General features: G+C 44.4%; 1 protein-coding gene across 1 annotated transcript in view; it reads left to right on the top strand.

Annotated features, from left to right (window-relative positions):
- Positions 1 to 13,036, top strand: part of rho-7 (rhomboid family intramembrane serine protease rho-7) — a 54,968-nt gene extending 41,932 nt beyond the window's left edge. Inside the window, exons 7-9 of the mRNA XM_050186701.3 lie at positions 6,713 to 6,814; positions 7,550 to 7,647; positions 12,830 to 13,036. Coding sequence (XP_050042658.1) covers positions 6,713 to 6,814; positions 7,550 to 7,647; positions 12,830 to 12,923 — 294 coding nt within the window. The 3' untranslated portion in view covers positions 12,924 to 13,036. The remainder of the gene's footprint in view (positions 1 to 6,712; positions 6,815 to 7,549; positions 7,648 to 12,829) is intronic.
- The last annotated feature ends 506 nt before the right edge of the window (positions 13,037 to 13,542 follow it).

The following is a 13,542-nucleotide window of genomic DNA, read 5'->3' as shown; positions in this document are numbered from 1 at the left end:
AGGTGTTACATGCCAATCATAATAACACTTCATCACATTACTGGGAGCAGGCTCCTTTCATCTCCTTTCACTCGTTTTCAAAGCACACAGGGCACGATAGAGGATCCTATCGCACTTCGACTTTATACGCTGCTCCGCTTCGCCAGTCACTCTCGGTCATGCGGCACATCATTTGAGAAGTGAGGTGACAAGCAGTCGCATGTAATTCAACCATTTGACCATCTGATTCTGTGGAAGTTTCCATTTATTGTCTTGATGTTCCTTCGCTGTAGCAGTTAAACTTAAATAATATATAAGCGAACTTCGTTATATTGACATTCTAAATACATGGTGTTCTATGGACAAGAAGTTGTAAAAAGTTAAATATTTTGTTATATCAAGAATTTTGTTATATTGAAGTTCACTATATCAAGGTTTAACTGCACATCTTAGCATGCACCAGGATTTAGCATCGACACTAATTCTTGTGTAATTTTTGCTCAGTGATCACAATCTCAGGCCCAACCCAATTTATCTTGTGACAAGACTGGACACAAGATAAATTTGTACGAAACTAAAATTGTAGCCATTGAGTGAAATTTACCTACAATATTTTATCGCTTGTAGCCTTGTTATCCTTCAGCCTTGTAGCCTTGTTATCCTTCAGCATAATTGCTAAATCAGACGCATATAATAAGTTTCCCACAAAGCTGCCGCCATTGTGAACCAGGGTTCCCTATGGAACCTGAAAATATCAAAAGTGTTTTGTTTTGACTTTGAATTATGTTATTAACTATCATGTGTCATGTTTAGACGATTTCCACCAATCGCTTAATTTCAGCATCTGTTGCTGTAGCAGATCACATGCTGAAATGACTGGTTGCAGTGCAGTTTGTCAGTTGTTATAATTGTAGTTATTACTCTTGAAATTTCCTTAGGGGCCAAATCCTGTTTTGCAGTTTATTTGCTGTCACATTATGTTTTCGGCTACATGAAATCATTTTCAGATCTTGGTACTGCCTGTCACCCCTTGGTATAATCTCATGCATTCCTGTTCATTATGCACAAAAACCCATTGTCCTATTTTCAAATGTCTGACAGAGATATGATCCATTGACGTGTAACAAATTTGTGTTGGGGACTGTCTGTCTCTTGGAGAACAAACTGCATTTCGCGCAAGTCTTATATGTGCAACACATCGCCATGATTTAATGCTTTCATACAGAGCATGAGAAACTGTGGCACTTGGGGTATGTCCTGATGTCAAGAGCACAAATGTTTGTGCTTCAGGAAAATGCTGGTGTGGCTGGAAAGCTGTCTATTCCTGCGGCTCTACTATTTGTTCAGTGTATCTTTGGACACTTTAGCACATGGCTTGATTTAGTTTTATGACTAATTTGTTGAGAGCTAATATATAAATCTCATCAAAGGAAACTTGAATGAAGCCTTTTACAGTATAATATATAAATCTCATCCAAGCAAACTTGAATGAAGACCTTTTACAGTATAATATTCCACATTGTCAGATCACAGCATATCATTTGTGCTTAAAGGCCAACTGCAACGAAATTCTGGACCACATAAGAAAGCCCTGTTTTAGATAATTTAGACATACGGTAGCCTCTGTGGAAAACCCTGCACTTGAAATGCGTGTAAGCACTTCACAAAACACTCTCAGAAATTGACGTTTTTCACACCGAAACTGAAAAAACGCCACCATTACCAGTCGCCGGAAGTGACATACTATGCAGGCTATAGAGAACTGGTGCCTGAGTCGTCTGCTTTCCTTGCTTGTATACAGTTCCCATGTATCAGTGAACAGGTCCCGCACGTCTGCTGGCTACAGAGTTAGTATACCCTACTAGCTGCTTCGTGCACTGTTTCCATGTCGTTGTGTGCCCACGATGTTCTTCCAATGAGAAGTATTCTCCGAGTAAAGCCGGTTTTCTTACAGTTAAACCTCGTTACTACGAACACTACATGAACTAATTTTCAAAATTATTGAACTTTTCAGTAATTCCATCTGATTGTTTATAGTTTCAGTGCAAAAATATTTCAGTACTACAAACCTCAGAATACCGAATTTTTAGAATAATGATAGTTATTCAGTTTCCATGTCATATTAACAATGCCTCAGTGCTACGAAGTTATTTTCAGAAATCTGGGAATTCTTACATTTCCGTTTATCCTTTATATGGCAGCTGGAACAGTAGGCTAGCAGATGACACGGTTCAAAAAGCAGACGCCGCAGCGCATGGGTTCGAAAAGCCGGATACGGTGCCAGAGAAAGAAAACGCCAGGAGGGGACTTTTTTTTTCTCCCCCCTATAGTGGAAGGGGCAAACACATCAGGTTTTCCGAGCGCATGCTCCACCCAGACAAGTGTCCCCCAGCGACGGAGGCGCGTAGGTCTCTTCCTTCTTTTGCCCTTCTTACTGCGCATGCCTCTTCATTTCATGCTTCTTTCTGCAGACATACCAGCTAAACATCGAGAGAAATGTAACCTCTGTGCTTGCAGGGATGCCGCATGGTCCTACTTTCCGGGCAGTATTGTTTACACATGCTTGCACTTTGGAATAGTTCAGATGTCCACCTGCGAAGAACAAACAAACAAAAACATCACGGTTTATGGGAAACATGGAGCTTCTTTGTCGATGGTTTTCTCGGCGTCAGCATCTCTTTTGCCTCTTTTGCATGTGCCACTCTGCATACAGTTCATCAGCGGTGCGCAGTGGTGGAATCTGTGGAAAATAGCAACAGTGCGGGCTGAGAGCCAACGCGACAGTTTCATGTATAGTTCATACGATGACAACTGATAAGCTGATGGTTTGATGGGGGAAATGGTTAAATTTGGGGTTTTCACTATAACAATTTTTCAGAATGAACAATTTGCCGCGGTCCCCTGAAGTTTGTTATATCAAGATTTCACTATATCTGGTGGTCTACGTTCAGCAAGCATAGCCTCATGGCATTCTGCCTCCACTCAAAGAAGAGTGCATTGGGGTGGCCAAGCTAAAGGCACACATATAGTCCGGCTTAACGTGGACGCCTTCCATGCATGGCACAGTTATGCTACATCCGCGAAAATTGGGCAGCCATCACTCGTGTTCGAGTAAGTGTTCAAGTTCGTGTTCCAGCACCCGACGGCCACACAACGCACATGGGCATTCTTGCGAATATTGGACACTGTACAGTCTAGTGTGGCTGGCGCAGGAATAGAACATGTCCTATCGCATGCCGGAGCTACTGGAACGAGATACAGCATGCACTAGCTTGGCTGACCAGCAGCATGCTGATCTATATGCAGTTCGAGTTCACTGATGTAAGCATGTTTACGCCTTCAACAAACAACAAAGTGCTCACTCGCCGCATACATGTGCGCTTGCGCTGCGGAAACAACTGATCGCCGCGCTGCTGCAGGTCACGTTTCAAGCGCAGGATAAAATTTTAGCAACCTTAGCATCTCGGGCATGACGTATCCGACTTCACTGGCTGCTGCCTGGCACACAGGAAATGCTGGACTCGTTGACCGACTGGACAACTACCACCATCTGTAGTAAAGGATGATGAGTAGCTGAGGGTCGATACGGTCTCAGACTGGACGGGTCCGTCTACCCTATAGCCCAGCCATGGGCTTGGTGCAGAGTGCACGTAAACTCATAGCCAGAGAGGCCAGGCTCCAGCCATGATGAAGTTTTAACCATTTCACTCTGGCGACATTGCATTCTTACATAGCTTGCTGCTGCATCTAGACCATGGCCGCCACGTCGCGTTCTCCTCCGTGACAAATGCAGCATGCAGTTTCTGCTGACGTAATTTCTGGCGCTGTTTCAAAGAGGCTTTCGTTCATCTACTTCAATGTGCCCAGTTTAGAGACGTGCGAAATGTCAAAGATGATGCAACACTGGAAATGATCATTAGAGAATATCGCCTTGAATATACTGTATTTGCACGATTGTAAGTCAACCTATATTTCTTAATTTCAAGATCTGAAGTGGGAGGGTCGACTTACAATCAAAACCAAAACATGGCACCGCCAAAAAAGCGAGACCAACAGGAGCTACAACGTAGTTACAATTTTATGTTTGCTCTATGGCTCTACCTGTAGCTTTTCGCTATCCCGTGTGTTTGTTCATTTTTGGAAGGGTTTTTCAACATTTTTTAGAGTTTTACAGTGCACACAACACTCATGCGGGGATGTCAATAGGTGATGGAAGCGCTGCTGTTCCATTCAAGGCGGCACCCTCAGAACGGTGGCACTTGCGGGGAGTATCGGTAGTTCATGGAAGACCAGACACCGTTCACATGTTTCTCTTTGCCTGTAGATCTTAGCTTTCTCTTAGTTTGACCAAAGGCATTGATTTCATGCATTCGGCTTGAGTGCTGGCTATGTGCTACATACTTCCATGCTTCTTCAGTCGTCATGAGTGCTCCAGGCCCACTAATCATTCGGGACTTGTTCACAGCAGCATTCAAGAGGGCTGCCATCCTTAAGGATGGCAGCCCTCTTGATGGCGTAAATTTACGCCGAAGAAACAAATCACTGCGCAGCAGGCCGCAAGTTCGATTTTCCTGAACGGGTGGTGTGAGAGTGGCGACTGCAGTGAAGCGAAATTTTCACCTGTGACGGCAAGTGAGGGATTTCCCAAGCGCTGAAGTCTGGACGCTTTCTGGAGCCGTAGGCCAAGCTTGTGGCGTACGTCGCTGAAATGCGTGATCGGTCCCTGCCAGTGAAGTGCAACGTGTTCTTGAAACAAGCCCGGATCTTCACCTTTTAAGGACCTGGTCCGCCGTGAGTACAACGAGTGGCTGGCGGCAGAAGACCGTGAACTTACGCCACCCAGACCTGTCAAAAGAGCCTCCCTGACAGCTGCATGTGGTTGGGTGCATTCGGCATGGGCTGCTGTTGCACAAGGTGTGGTGTGGTCGTTTGGCAAATGTGGAATTTCACTGGATGACGAAGTGCTGTGGGACCGTAGCAGCGATGACGATGGCAGCACTAGTGAAGACGAGTAGTCCAGTGATCATGTCAGCTACTAATAAATTTTCGTTATCGAATGCGCCCTCGGGTGTGCTCCTTCTTTTTTTTTTCCTGTCACACGCGATATGGGGGGGTCGACTTACATTCAAGTCGACTTACAATCGTGTAAATACGGTAACTTACCTATGGTTTTCATGTACCATCGCAGCTTATAGCACTTGTAATCATCCCGAGAAAGCGTTTCCCAAGTGGATCCTGCATGGGTAAGCAACTGTGCTATTGAAATGTAGATTGTGCAGCTTCATCAACTGCAGTTCATATGCTTTGTGCACATTGGCTAGCCTGCGTTGCACTTGCCGGCTGCACCGCAGTGCACGCTTGCACTCTGAAAGCTGGAACAGGAAAGATGTGTTCGGCCTTCCTCTGCTAAGCGTTGTGCATTGCACAGGCATCGCCTGTGTTAGACTGTGTTCGAGCACCCAACGGCTACACAACACATTGGCATTCTTGAGATTCTTGCGACAGCTCATATCACGTACGCAATGAGAAAGCACGCTGAGTGAGACACCCATCAACTTTCACATGTTGAGTGAGCGATGTGCCTGGGTGCCTAGGCACAGCCGACAGATCAGCGGTCATGTACGGCTCTCCAACTTTCGATATTTCCACATCACTACCGCTTACCGTCAGGTGCATGCGGCTTAGGCACTACTAATACTACTACTACTACTAAGGCTGCTAATAAGGAAACGAGACAATTACCAGCCCTGCAGCTTTGCCTAGATTACATTGATACTATATGTGCTAAGCATATATAGGCAATTTAGCCCAAGTGAAATTTTGTTACAGTTAGCCTTAAAGTACTCACTACTCTAGTAGACTTGAAGCATCAAGGAAAGAGCAGCGATAAAAAGACATACACCGACAAGTGCTTTTCATCCCTGTTTTTTTCCTTTGCGCTTCAAGTCTGCTAGGGATGGAATGCCAACTAGCCCTCCCTCAAGCCTTGCTTACACTGCTGCAGTCAGGTTTAGAATTAGTAACAGCTTCACTTTTATGCTTTCTTGTTTACATTTCCTTAAAGAATTTTCCACAGAAGGCTAAGCATTCTGTGCATTCTCTCAATTTAGCAAAGTAATCTTGCATCACAGCTGCAATTTGGCTACACTTATTCACTAAAGGACTTCAGCTACGAGACATGCTATATCCAGGCATGGCATGGCTTAAGTAGACTGTACAGAAAGAAAGGCATTTTGTAAAGATATGAAAGATTAAATACAAATAAAGTCCAAACACCACCAACACATCAGTTCTGAAGAAGCAGATGTGCATCTGAGCAGTCACCTCTGCATCGGCACAAATCATGGCACAAGGTTGTTGGTCACAGTCGAATTTATCATTAGATTGAGGTCAAATTGAGGCTGGACTTGACCTGATATGATCAGAACGTCATGAGGTTGCCAACTTTGATGACGACACATGTGCAAGGCGACATGAGGCCTCCACCTAAGGGACGCAAGCAATAGCCCCGTTTCTCCTTGGCACCTGTTGCAACGCTAGTGTGCATAACCTGTCCATTCCCTTGGAGTTGCACTGTCAATCTGTCTCGGGCTGCATTAAAAAAGCAAACGTTGCGTGCTGCATAACTTAGTGCACGTGGAAAAAGAAGGAAGTGGTTGTACCTTTTGCCAGCTGTGTGACGTGGTGCTGTATTTTGTACTGACCTGTCCACTATGTGTCACTGTGCCTGCAGTCGGGAGCCATCCTGGCCGTGGTGGGAGCCCTGTGCTTGCAGTACCCAGATGCACAGCTCAGCATCATCTTCTTGCCTTTCTTCACCTTCTCGGCTGCTGCAGTGAGTCCGTTTCTCAAGGAATGCTAGCATGCCTTCTTTCTTCTTGGATGCGGCTGCAGACTACAAAGATCGGATGCAGATGCACGCGATGGAGGGCAGTAGCCGCCCGCCGCTGCAGCTTCACTTTAATACTCGCGCGCCTGTCTCACGTGAAAACGCCAGCGCTTGCTAAATTTCTTATTCTGATACCAGCAAATCAACTCTAGGGTCGTCGCACGCCGCATTCACGGCTATCGCCGGCAACCCTATTGCCATAAGCGTCTTCACTTATCTGTTTTACAGCACGTGGGGCGTATCACTTATGTAAATGCGCTGCACGCTTTTAGTAGGTGATAACCCAAATGCACTACCATTACCTGCTGCAGGCGGCATGATGTGAGCGTCATGTCTCGCTCCTGCATTTGTTTTTCATTTTCATTTTTATTGCTATGTAGCAGAGTTCTAAACTTGACGTTTCATTTTTCTTCTTTATTAAAGCCTTTCAATTTTCCGTTTCATGGCCAAAAATTGTATGCCTAAATAAAGAAGTCTGCTTCCAAGAGTCAGTAGATTTAGCATATCTTTTAAGGTTAACACATCTTATCAGAATCGTTTCAGAGGATGCCATACAGAATGATTTCTCTGTTCCTATGTATGTTCCAAAAGTAGAGCTTCTCATTAGTACCTAATAGGTGCTGGGCCACAGTACCTTATGTACATTCTTTCGTGTTAACTCTGCTGGTGTGTGGTCTGCAGGCATTGAAAGGTGTATTGGTGTTTGACACGGCTGGTATGCTGTTGCGGTGGCGCCTACTGGATCATGCAGCCCATTTAGGAGGCACCTTGTTCGGCGTGTGAGTACTCGCACACTCTTTGGCATCATCATGGTAATCGTCGGAAAGTAGCACTGCTGAGGACGCAGCGACAGAAAGAAAGCATCATGAAGACGCATCATTTCTCTGTTTCAGTCCCATCGTCATCGGCAGTGCTGGTATCTAATGATTAATCTCTAGTAATGAACACGCCAGCTGATGGTTGAGCTACAATGCAATTGCAAAGTACAGGACAAAATGCCACATGACATATGTGTATATATGCATATGTATACATTACATACAATTAAACCTCGATATAATGACTTTCAATATAACAAAATTTTTAATACATGTATTTAACTCTTTATAACTTCTTGTCCAAGAGCACCATGTATTTTATACCTCAATATAACGAAGTGTGTTTATACAAGATTTCAATCTAATGAAATTTCACTGCCAATGCGAAGAAATACCAAGACATTAAATAGAAACTTCCATGGACGGAGATGTTCAGAGAGTTTAATTACATGCAACTTCTTGTGAACGCACCTCTCAAATAGCACGCTGCATGGCCAAGAGCGACCACCGAAGCTGAGCAACATTATGTTTCATATAAAGTGCAAGACGATGAGCAAAGCGAGAACAAGGTGAAAGCATGAGCCAACGTTTCGACAAGTGGACTTGTCTTCTTCAAGGCGACATATGCTTTCCTCGCCACAGTATATATAGGTGGGGTTCTTCTAAAGGGGAGAGGGTGTAAGGTGGGTGGGTGCGGCAACGAGCGATTGTGTGTTAGCGTGTCGAATTGAGAATAAAGGAATGCTGTGCACAAGGTCAGGGACCCGGCCATCTGCAAATCGCGTGTCAACGCCTGTGTGTTAGCCAGCGTGTCAACAGTGTCTGACAGGCCGGCTGGGAAAAAAAAAAAGGAAAGAAAAGAAAAAAAAAACACTAAGAAACCACACTAAGTGTTGTTGCCTATAGCTTGAAATTCAGCATAGCGAATAGATTCTAAAGATCCCTTTGAAATGTTTATGCCTATTTATTCGCAATTCGACACGCTAACACACATTCTCTCGTTGCCCCCGCCTTACACCCTCTCCCCTTTAGAAGAACCCCACCTATCCATATTGTGGCGAGGAAAGCCTATGTCGCCTTGAAGAAGACAAGTCCACTTGTCGAAACGTTGGCTCCTGCTTTCACCTTGTTCTCGTTTTGCTCTTCGTCTTGAATTTCCATCTCCCGCCTTCCCCATGTTTTCCCCATATAATCATATATATCACACCCCACACACTGTGCTTTGGGTACAAATGAAAGCATGCGAGGGTGAGCTGAGGATGGTGGCTTGATGAATCCCATCTTCCCGCACGAGAAAGAGAAAAGGGGAGAGGGGAGTGAGCTCACAGTAACACAATCAAGTGTGCGTCTCCTTTTCTAGTGCAGCCGTGGGTGCGCATGGCTGTCAGAGTGACTGAGGGCACACACAGCCTATGCGCCCTGCTTTAGGGCTAATCTGCTGGGTGTGCAAAAACTGGGCGAGCTGAGGTGGCATGGAATCATGCACTTCCTTTCTGCATGTTGATTTCTGGAGGTTGCATAATCTCAAGTTTCGGAGACTCGTTGAAGTCGGAAACAGACAAAGCATTTGCTCCCCACTGCCAGTGCTTTCCATGATAGTGTCGTACCACTGTGAGTGTGACACCATCAGTCGCGGGAGTAGAGTGGACACGAAAACGTGGCTGGCTTCGCTTCGTACTGCCAATGTGAAGATATCGTCGACATGGCAAGGAACCATATCCCTTGTCATAGACTCTCAAATTCAACAAAATTAATTTTTTTCACATTCAAATTTGCGTTTTCCAATTGCCCGATGATTCAGAAAATTTTGTGGCCCCTTCCGTATGAGAAAAAATCCATCGGCAAGTGTACTTATTTGCATAAGCAGTCGAATTTTGATATAATGAAGCTAATTGTCAATGTCACCAATTTCGTTGTGTCGAGGTTTAACTGCTATATACTGTAAATCCCATTAACCTAAACATTTCAAAACTGAAAAAAAGAATGCCAGATAAGCGAAAATTGCAAAAACTGGAATCCTGCTCAGCATGCATAGACTGCATGGGGCCTTTCCCAAAGTAAGTCTAGTAATATTTTCAGTCACTTTCGCATGCATTGGCACTGGAGACGACAATGTATACGGGCAATGGCATTACTGGCACTGTGCCAAAACCACGTGCTTAGCAGAGTCTTGACGATTGATCCTTACAATATTTGAAGCCAGTCATCTGAGCATAACCATTTTCAGACATCCATAAAGCTCACTCACGCTATTACTTTCTGCACCATAATCGTAATTAACTCTTGAAAATTTAACTGCAAAAGCCGAAACTACGAAACTACTGTTGTCACGCCTTTAGCAGACGCCCACAAGTGAAGCTACATTCACGCCTCACCATCGCGTTGGGCATGAAGCGAGCGTCCTTATCGAGCCCTGATCTTGCTGAAACACTGTGGGCTCGCATGCTGGCTTTTCTTTTGAGCACAGCACGTGAGCTGATCGCACCTGCTCAAAAGTGCCGATCATCTTTGCCAAGGTCGTGATTATTACGCTGTGACCACACTGATGCATCACTGAGATTGTCTTAAATGAAGCAGAAAAAAAAAATGACATTCTTAGTTCACCACTGCTGCGTCAGGCCACAACAAGGTGGCAGCGAGCAGTGATAGATAGTCAGAAGGGGGAAAGAAAAGCAGGTAGTGTTGTCTGATGCTGCCCCATAGCCTTTTTCCTGGTATTTTCAGAGTCGAGGCATCGAGATATGGGGTGGCGTCTGGCAATAAACTTTTTGAGATGAAGGGTGAAAAACACATGGGTTGAAACCATGGCTGGGAAAGAAGCTTGACTTAACCGATATTTTGAGATAACAGAGTTTGAGTTAACTAGAGTTTGCTGTGTATACTGCAACTTCTTGCACGGCGCAATGTCTGAATGGACGTCCCATGACGGCTTTATCTGATAACCATACGTAGAGGGTTCATTTCCAGTGAACCAGACTGCAGTCATTCTGTATTTCTGGTTGCATGCTGGTGACAATGAATAAGACAGCAGATGGAGGTAAACTTAAGGTTGTCAGGTATGCAGCAGCAAGCTTATCTATTTATCAAAGCAGATGTTTGTTTAATTTTTATTGGTTATTGCCCTTACCTAGCAAATTTAATTGAAAGAAGTGCAACCCTTGCATTAGACATCATCATCATCAGCCTGGTTAAGCCCACTGCAGGGCAAAGGCCTCTCCTGTACTTCTCCAACTACCCCAGTCATGTACTAATTGTGGCCATGTCGTCCCTGCAAACTTCTTAATCTCATCCGCCCACCTAACTTTCTGCCGCCCTCTGCTACGCTTCCCTTCCCTTGGAATCCAGTCTGTAACCCTTAATGACCATCGGTTATCTTCCCTCCTCATTACATGTCCTGCCCATGCCCATTTTTTTTTCTTGATTTCAACTAAGATGTCATTAACTCGCGTTTGTTCCCTCATCCAATCTTCTCTTTTCTTATCCCTTAACGTTACACCTATAATTCTTCTTTCCATAGCTCGTTGCGTCGTCCTCAATTTAAGCATAACCCTTTTCGTAAGCCTCCAGGTTTCTGCTCCGTACGTGAGTACTGGTAAGACACAGCTGTTATACACTTTTTGCTTTAGGGATAATGGCAACCTGCTGTTCATGATCTGAGAATGCCTGCTAAACGCACCCCAGCCCATTCTTATTCTTCTGATTATTTCAGTCTCATGATCCGGATCCGCGGTCACTACCTGCCCTAAGTAGATGTATTCCCTTACCACTACCAGTGCCTCACTACCTATCGTAAACTGCTGTTCTCTTCCGAGACTGTTAAACATTACTTTAGTTTTCAGCAGAATAATTTTAAACCCATCCTTCTGCTTTGCCTCTCCAGGTCAGTGAGCAAGGTATTCTCCATTAACTCTTATCCCCAATTCTTCCCAATCCAGGTCTCTAAATACCTCCTGTAACCATTGGACACACAGCAGTCATTGATTCTTGCTTATGGCATCCAAGTCGATGGCTTGTTTTTCTGACCTTCGATTACTGGGGCTTCCCTGTAGCACCGTATGCCTACTGCATACATAGCCAATGTCATGACGGCCGATATTTCGGACATCGCATATTTGGTTGTTTGATTTTTCGGACTTGTATATAGGTGTGCACAATGTCGAAAACATGGCTACCACAAACGAACTTTGTGTAGTTCAAGCTGTTTCCGTGCTGTCAATTTCCTTGTCAAGGTGGTTCCTCAGTTTTTAGCATGCCGTACGGCTGCTGCAAAAACTTCGTTGACTTGGCACCAAACCACAAGTTTAACTGGTGACGGTGCGGTGCTGGTTCGGCCTAACCGGTGAAAATGGCAGGTAGCAAGCCATTGTGGGAAGTTCGCCCTTACTATTTTCATACTCATAGAGGACTAGATCAGAGCTTCGGCATGACATCTCGTGCATTGCCTAGACTGACCAGCATATGATGTATAGTTTGGGACCACAGGTGGCCAGTCGGTAACTAATTGTGGACACATACCAATTTTGTATTTGTACTTGCTGAATGTACTGATGTAAGCTCGCTGTGGGCATGAAGCTTTGAACTGGAGTTGTGCTACAAAGCTAAACTGACAGCTTCTCTGAGTTTAATACATGTGCACGATATCAGCACTTTACCACTGCACACACCGGGCATATTGGTCTGTGCTATGGGCGTACGCAATGCATACTCACAGCCTCAATCATCACAAAATTTCAAGTAGATTTCATTACAGTGAAGCACAAGCTAGAGCAAAATTCTGTGATCGAATATTCTGCTGCACTGGCATTGTGAGAAACAGCTAAATTAATTTTACAGTCGAAATTTGTTTTTATTTTTCGGGACTGTCCAGTTGTTAGGGCATTCTTGCAGCCTCAGCCATGCTCAAGAAAATCGGCTTGAAATTTGGATAATGAAGATGAGGCCACCCAATTCATGTGTGCATGTTAGTGCAAATCAGGGTCCTAGGTGTGTGCTGTCTGTAGGCAGGCATCTGCATGTCTCGATGACACAAATGACAAGTTTTTGCCTTACATGATGAGAAGGTAATAGAAGGCCTCTCATATCTTGTACTGCACGAGCCATGTTTTCGCTGCATAAAGCATGACATGCCCGCACACCATTGCAGGGGCTATGTGCTGTATGGCCAGGAGATGTGGAAGCGCAGGGAGCCTATCCTCAAGACATGGCACCAGCTGCGCGAAAGCTGGGGTCGTGGATGACGACCCAGGTGAAGGCACTGTTCGATGTTACAGGGTCACCCTGCTTCCTGGGTTACGGTATAGTCTGTGGACACTTCGCAATTGAGCTACAAATAAAAACGGAGTATATTTAAGCAATGACTCATTACGTAGATATATTGCAGGTAACACATGATTAGGGTTCAGCATTCTTTGTTTTTATTCCCACCCAAAAACTTCTTGAATATATTTTTCTTGAGGCCTTTCACATTTTTTTTCTAGGTAATCTTTTATGTTGTACCTCTCTTTCAGTAAATATCTGGTCCACTAGTTGATGCTGAGGCATGTTGTATCAATGCACATCCTACTTCTCAACACTGTAGCTGTATAAATACAGATTCACAAACTTTTTGAGAAGCACTCTATAGAAAGGCACAATGCCAGATGCCAATGTTACTATGAAAGAATGAAAAGGATACATTTTATAGTCAAGAACAAATAGAAAGAGACCTTATTTTATGTGGGTAAAGAGATCCAACAAATCATTAAAAAAAAAAACATGAAATATTGGTGCAACACTACGGTACCATCACTGAACTTTTCCAGTTCGCCCACCATAGTGGCCACTGTGCAAAGACTGCAAGGACTATAATGTACCACT

The sequence above is a fragment of the Dermacentor andersoni genome, chromosome 2 (assembly GCF_023375885.2).
Source record: "Dermacentor andersoni chromosome 2, qqDerAnde1_hic_scaffold, whole genome shotgun sequence".
Taxonomy (NCBI): Eukaryota; Metazoa; Arthropoda; class Arachnida; order Ixodida; family Ixodidae; genus Dermacentor; species Dermacentor andersoni.
This window is presented reverse-complemented; position numbering and strand designations above follow the sequence as displayed.